Source organism: Chinchilla lanigera, unplaced genomic scaffold, assembly GCF_000276665.1.
Source record: "Chinchilla lanigera isolate Chin_1 unplaced genomic scaffold, ChiLan1.0 scaffold00006, whole genome shotgun sequence".
In the NCBI taxonomy this organism is placed as follows: Eukaryota; Metazoa; Chordata; class Mammalia; order Rodentia; family Chinchillidae; genus Chinchilla; species Chinchilla lanigera.
The window spans coordinates 28,388,715-28,395,749 of NW_004955407.1; the positions used below are offsets into that span (position 1 = coordinate 28,388,715).

Below are 7,035 nucleotides of genomic sequence, written 5' to 3' on the forward strand. Positions count from 1 at the left end.
TTTTTCTCCGGTACCAGGAACCGAACTCACGACCTTGCACTTGCCAGGCAGGCGCTTTTGCCGCTGAGCTAAATCCCCAGCCCCTAATAGTTCTTTTGTTGAGGAGTAAGGAAAGCATTGCCAAACCATTGGAGCCAAATTGTAAAGAACAATGCCTGTAAAGTTCAAGAATATGGACTTGGAAATTATCAAATGCTTTGAATCAAGAAAGTTAATGAGATAAAAATGGCATTATTGGAAAATGAACCTGGCATTCAAATGCAGAACAGATTAGAGGGAGTTAAATTGGAGGCAAGAACTTGGGTCCTATTTTTTCATAAAATCTACAATTGCTGATAATGTAAATTACATTAAATTTTATCTTTGAAGAAAGGAAACAAAGTATACCTCTTTTGTGTGTCACCACATACTTCGTATTCCTTTGTTTAATCATTTATAATATTTTAGATGTCTTTGAAAGGAATAATTACTTGGTGGTGCTCTTATTTTTTATACAAATCCTTTGAATTACCTTTAATTACAGTTACTCATCAAGAGCCAGAAGAAGAGTGTACTTCACAGACTCTGAGCCAGGGAGGTGATGACAGATAATGATCAGATTAACTGCAAGGAGGGACGCAGCTCAGTGGTAGAATATTTAACATGAGGCTCTGGGTTTGATCCACAGCACTGCCTCCATCTAAAAGCAAACAAACAAAACAACAGAAAATGTTTTCTGGCCCTATTTTCTACTTACGGACTAAGAATTTTAATAAGCATCTCAAGTAAAACGACTTACAGTTGTTTAAGAGATTTTGGCACTAAGAAGTTATACTAATGCACATAAAATAGCCCTTCAAAATCATTAATGCTATTTGAAGTTAGACCTCTGTGTTCTTTTGGCACATTTTGTGTCTTATGATTTTGAATTGTTGACTAAAAGTTAAAATTTGATGTGGGGCTGGGGATATAGTTCAGGGGCATAAATGCCTTCCTAGCAAGCGCAAGGTTGTGAGTTCAATCTCCAGTACTGCAAAAAAACATAAAATAAAATAAAATTTGATGTGTAGTTAGATTTGCCATAATTGTCGAAATAGCTTTTGGCAAACATATAATAATGTAAATACTTGACTGCAGTTGCAGTCAGTTCTCAGTTAGCCAATACCTATAGGGAATCCTGCTGCATAAAAATATATCACTTTTTTAATATTTATACTTGGATTTGAATTTTTTTGGGAATTTTCTAACTCCATTTAGGAGGGTGGTTATCAGAATTTTAAAAAAATTTATGCAGTGATGAGTTGAATTCCTGTGAATGTCAAGTGCTTTTCAAGATCTGTGTGAAAAAAGAATGAAGCTCCCTGGGCTTGATGAAATACACCTGTAATCCCAGCACTTGAGAGGCAGAGGCAGGAGGATAAGCATGAGTTCAAGGCCAGCCTGGGCTACATAAGCCTGCACTACATAGTGAGACTCTGTCAAAAAAAAAAAAAAAAAAAAAATGAAGCTCTCTCCTGACTTTTGTATTTATTGAAAACCTCTTAATTTTGCTAAGAATCATTTCCCCAACACAAGAAAAATAAGGATGATACTATTCTATCCAGAGTTGTTGAAAATTAGATAATACTTGTAATGGTCTTTGTAAATTATAAAGTGCGACAGACTTTATGCAAAATATTGTGTGACTTTGTGTCTTTTATCTTCTAGAGCAATACTAAAAGTACGTTTTTTTGGTCAAGCTAACTTTGTCTTGTTTTCTAGATCTTTATTTTGTGTCAGTAAGTAATCCATAAAGTGCCAGCATGGGAAAGAAACGGACAAAGGGAAAACCTGTTCCATTTGATGATTCTTCTGAATCTTTAGGTATACTTCATTAATTGAATCTTTATCATTTATATCTCTAAATGGATATTTTAATATATAAAAATGGGATAAAGTGTATTTTGTTATGTAATTTGCATTTTAGTGTTATGTCCACATGTCATTTATTGGCCTTTTATAGCATTTTTGATAGCATATTATTTCATTGATATAAAAGACCATGTGTGCATATTTCATAGCTTAGTTAATCCTCTGCTGTTACAAATTTAGATAAGATTTAACTGTAATTTTACGAATGAAATAAAAATGAACATCTTGTTGCTGTCTGTGCACATCCAGTTCTTTTCTTGATACAGGCAGTGTTTACTCAGGATCAGATTTTTATTCCGATACTGAGCAGATGTTACTTCCAGTGCTAAATTTTTGGTGGCGTTAGCCTTCTCTTTGATGCTACAGTATGTTTGGTAGATTGCTGTACATTAATCAGCTCTGAACTACTCAGAGAGAATATGAACTACTTAAAGAGAAGAGGTGTGTCTTGGTCACTTTTAAGTCCCCTGGCGTGTAGCCTGTTGCCTGGCCTGCAATAGGTGTATTGTTGACTGACTGAAGAACTTTCTCTTCAACCCTTTTCAGATAAAGAGGATCAAAAATATGATAAATGGTCTTACTTTATAGAAAATGGCAAATAAATTGAAGTGAATATTTAGGGGTGATGATGATTCTATATAGGACTTTAAACAAGCAAAAGTTTAAATTGTATGAAGTCTCTTTCTCAGAGGCTGGGAGTATATATAGGTTGGTGGTAAAGGGCTGGCAGAGGGCTACTTGCCTAGCATGTAGAGGGCCCTAGATTTACTACTTATTATCACCAAAAAATGAAACATAATTATCCCATTATATTTAAATATCAGATTTTATTGTAATAATCTAAAACCTGGCTCATACAGTAATTCATTTTTGAAATTTGAATGATAAATTCATTCAAATGAAGGATAAATTTTGACATCAACCAAATAAAAAGCTATTTTTGACTCCATGTATTTTCTGTTTTAATTATTTTAATAGAACTTATGTGCAGACACATTAGAAAAGGATTGGAACAAGGTAATTTGAAAAGGGCTTTAGTGAATGTGGAATGGAATATTTGCCAAGACTGTAAGATGGACAATAAAATAAAAGATAAATCTGAAGAAGAAACAGAAGAAAATCCTTCAGTTTGGCTATGTCTTAAATGTGGCCATCAGGTATGCTTAAATTTTGCTCAATGTGATATTTTAGAAAGCTCTTTGAACTTGTTTTATTTGGAAACTATATCTAAATGTGTTTAATGGCTGACTAACATGTCTGCTGGTATAGGTCCTATTCTCTGGGGAACTGATTCTGAGACTGACATTTGTGTACTGATAGTTTATTGGGGAGTGTTCTCAGGTACCACACCAATAAAAGCTGGGGAGCACGAGTAAGCAAAGAAATTGCGTGAAGAAGCAGTTGGAACAGTGCCTTAGCTGATGGTACAGTGGCCTTTGAGAGATGTTCTGAACTGAGGCAAGGGACCAGGTCTTTCTTCCTGTGCTTAGACTAGTTGAATGCAGTCTGCACTTGGACCGGTAGTAACTGGAGAGGAAGCAAACCAGCTAGCTCCCTTTCATGAAGGGTACTTCCTGGTGGAGGATTGCCTACGCTTTGAGCTTGCATCAGGCCTCATTTCAGGCTGCTGTGGTGATTGAATACTTTGGTCTTGTGGGATGAGTGGGTTTCTCCCTACTCTACCAGTTTATGGGTATCACCATGGTCAGGACTGTCAGTGACCCTTAGTGCTGGCAGTTAAGGAAACTAGACTACCGGGCAGTCTTGTCATGAGCTACAAGATAAGGCACACAGCCAGTATTTTTATTAATATTTTTTTAAGTTGAAAAATTTTATTGAGATAGTTATAGATATACATACATTTTTAAGAAATGATACAAAGATCTTCCTATACATTTTTCCCAGTTTCTCCCAGTGATGTTTATAAAACTAGTACAGTATCACAACCAGGATTTTGACATTGATACAATTCACCAATATCTCTTTTTTTTTTTTTGGTACCAGGGATCGAACTCAGGACCTTGCGCTTGGCAGGCAGGCGCTTGTGCCGCTGAGCTATATCCCCAGTCCCTGCTAATCTAAAGTACATCTATTTTTCTCTTCCTTTGTGTCTATGTAGTCTATTTGTGTATAACATTCTTAACATTTTGTCATCTGTGCAGAGTGGTCTTCACCACTACAGTAAGGATGTTTAGAGTTCCAGGAACACATAGATCACTTTTGCTGCCCTTTTATAATTATACCCACAGCCCTGCTGCCAGCCCTCTCCCTAGGCCTAAGCGTTAATCTGTCCTCTGTTTCTAAAAGTTCATTATTTCAAAAATGTTATATAAATGGGTTCATACAGTATGCCACTCTTTTAGTTTGGTTTTTTTGAAACAGGGTCTCAGTTATGTATTTCAGGTGGCCTTGAACTCACTATGTAGTCCAGGCTGGCCTTGAACTTATGGCAGTCCTCCTGAGTGCTAGGACTACAGGGGTGTACCATTATGCCCGGCAATAACAAATTTTAATTCATATATTTTGAAGTTAAATGTTATGTGGGGTAAGTTAAATCAGTAGTGAGTGTTTGATACTATAATTCAAGAATTAGAAGCCACTGATATTTATTTCTCCCTGAATGTATAAATTTAGCTGTAGTAGAAAGTGAACCAGTTATTACAGTGTAGTCCAACATTTGATCACCTGGTTCAGAGAAATACACAATAAGATGTACTTCTTACCAGGGATCTGACTAGCTGAGGCAAAAAAACCTCTTTCGTTTTTTTAATGAGTAAGCCTATACACCTTTTAGGTGATCAGTTTCTTTGCCCGTTGGATAGATTGTTCAGTCAATGCTTGTTGGCCAGTTCCTAAAAGATGCTAGATCTTTTGGTAATAGAATAATTCTATTAATTTGAGACTTTGAGATTTATAGTCTGTAGGAGAAAGGGTATGAATTTTAATACAAAATAGAAAATAAGAGCTGGGTGTGATGGTGCACGCATGTAATCCCAGCACTCGGGTGGCTGAGGCAGGAGGATTGCTGTGAGTTTGAGGCCAGCCTGAACTACAAAGTGAATTTAAGGCCAGCCTGAACTGCACAGTAAGATGTTGTATCAGAAAAAAAAAAAAAAAAGGAAAAAAAGAAAAGAAGGACTGCTATTAGGAATTTATGCTTTGAAGGAATTTGTTTACAGAAAGATTACAGTATTTTCTCATCGGGGAGAATAAGCACTGGCTTCTGGAATAGGATGGCTTTGAAAGTCCTGAAGAGGAGGTGGGATTTGGTCAGGTGGCATTTGTGATAAGGGATACCAGGACAGATGGACTAACATGAACCAAATCCTATAGTTGTGAAAGTGCTGGGTGGGTTTAGCTTGTAGCTTGCACGTGGACAGGCGATGTAGAAGAATGGGGCAGTTAAGCTGGAAAGACAGGCTGGGGATGGAAGGTATCAGTTTAGTCTCTTAAGAACAGAGCTTTCTTTTAGGAGCATTGAACTGAAAAATTTGTTAAGAATGACCAAAGTTCTTGAGGTACTTCTGTCCTCGTGACAGATGATGAATTCTCTGCTTTGGTGAAGTTTGTGATGGCGGTTTTTGTTCATGATTCTCTAGGGTTGTGGCAGGAATTCTCAGGAGCAGCATGCCTTGAAGCACTACATGGTTCCAAGATCCGAGTCCCACTGTCTGGTTCTTGGCTTGGACAACTGGAGTGTGTGGTGAGTTTCAATCGTGCACCCTCGGGTGGAAGTTATATGAAATATCGGAGAGTGAAATTGTTTGAGAATGTTTAAGAAGAAAGGAAGTTAAATCTCCTTTAGTATTTGTGTACCATCAAAGAAGGTGGAGGACGTGATATTATGCGGTTTAGCTTGGTACTGTACAAACAAAAATATTTGCATAGCTAGTAAATCGGGCATAGTGCTGCCCACCTGCTTAGCAGCATACTGGGAGGCTGAGGCAGAGGAGCTCGGATTTGAGCAGAGCCTGGGCAACTGAGCGACTTAGTGAGACCACGCCGGAAAATAAAAGGATCAAAAAAGGAATGTAGTTCACTGTGAAGGTCCTGCATTCCAAATGTTGGAAAAGAAAAGGAAAAGAAAATAGAAAAGTAATGGCCAGAGATAGTGAACATTTTTGTCATGTATTTGTTGGCCATTTGTAATTCTTTTAAGAAGTGCCTATTCCAGTTGCCCATTCTTTGATTGGATCTTTTATTTGAAAGGGGTCTAGCTTTTTTTGCGTTCTTTAGGAATTCTAGGCATTAATCTTCAACGAATGGCTGGCGATTTTTTTTCCCATTCTGTACTTATCTCTTCATTTTATAGGTTGTTTCCTTTACTGTGGAGAAGCTTTTTAATTTGATACAATCCCGTGTGTTGATTCCTGGTGTTCTTGTACAATTGAGGGTTCTGTTCAGAAAGTCCTTGCCTACAGCTATGTCTTCTAGAGTTTTACCTCTTTTATCTTCAGCAGATGAAGAGTTTCTGTTCTGACATTTAGATTTCGTAAAACCCTCACTGTTTTTGCAGCTTACAGTAGCTGTGGGCATTTCCTGGGGCTAGTGCTGCTGGCCCAGTGCCTTGTTTCTCCTTGGAGCTCCCAACCCTAGGGGCTGACCTTGTGTCTGCAGAGACAGGTTCCTGTCCTTGGAAGCCAGGCTGAGTTTCTGCGCTGCTTCTTTCTTTTCTCTGCACTGTGCTCCATTTCTCTACCTTCCCTGTAGCTTCTAATTTTCCTGTCACTTCCCTCCCAATTCCCAGAGATCTGCTTCTTTTTGCTCTTTGCCAGGTTGTTCTTTTCCAGGCATCAGACTCCAGGTCATGCTGATGCTGTATTTGCTGCTGACTGCTGCTCTGCCATTTTATTTGCCTTTAGTGTTTCTTTTTTTTTTTTTTTTCTCGTTTTGGTTTTTTTCCGGTACCGGGAATCGAACTCACGACCTCACGCTTGCCAGGCAGGCGCTGTGTGGCTGAGCTAAATCCCCAGCCCCTGCCTTCAGTGTTTCTGATAGAATAACTTGGCTTTACACACTTTGGGTTCTGGGAATTATTTTTTTGCCTGTCCCTTTTTAGTTATCAGTTTGTCACTTTTCTTCTTTGATCATTTGGGATATAGGTGTTACCTGTGTGATACTGAAGTCCAGTATTGCAGTTCAAGC

The 7,035-nt window shown here is 38.0% G+C and overlaps 1 protein-coding gene across 2 annotated transcripts in view; it reads left to right on the forward strand.

Annotated features, from left to right (window-relative positions):
* Usp16 (ubiquitin specific peptidase 16) overlaps positions 1–7,035 on the forward strand; it is a gene marked incomplete in the record, with an annotated part of 38,034 nt that overhangs the window by 13,469 nt on the left and 17,530 nt on the right. For both annotated transcript variants that reach the window (XM_013504009.1, XM_013503999.1), the window contains 4 exon segments: positions 1,741–1,842; positions 2,869–3,047; positions 5,490–5,593; positions 6,993–7,035. In XM_013504009.1, the coding sequence (XP_013359463.1) occupies positions 1,782–1,842; positions 2,869–3,047; positions 5,490–5,593; positions 6,993–7,035 (387 nt within the window).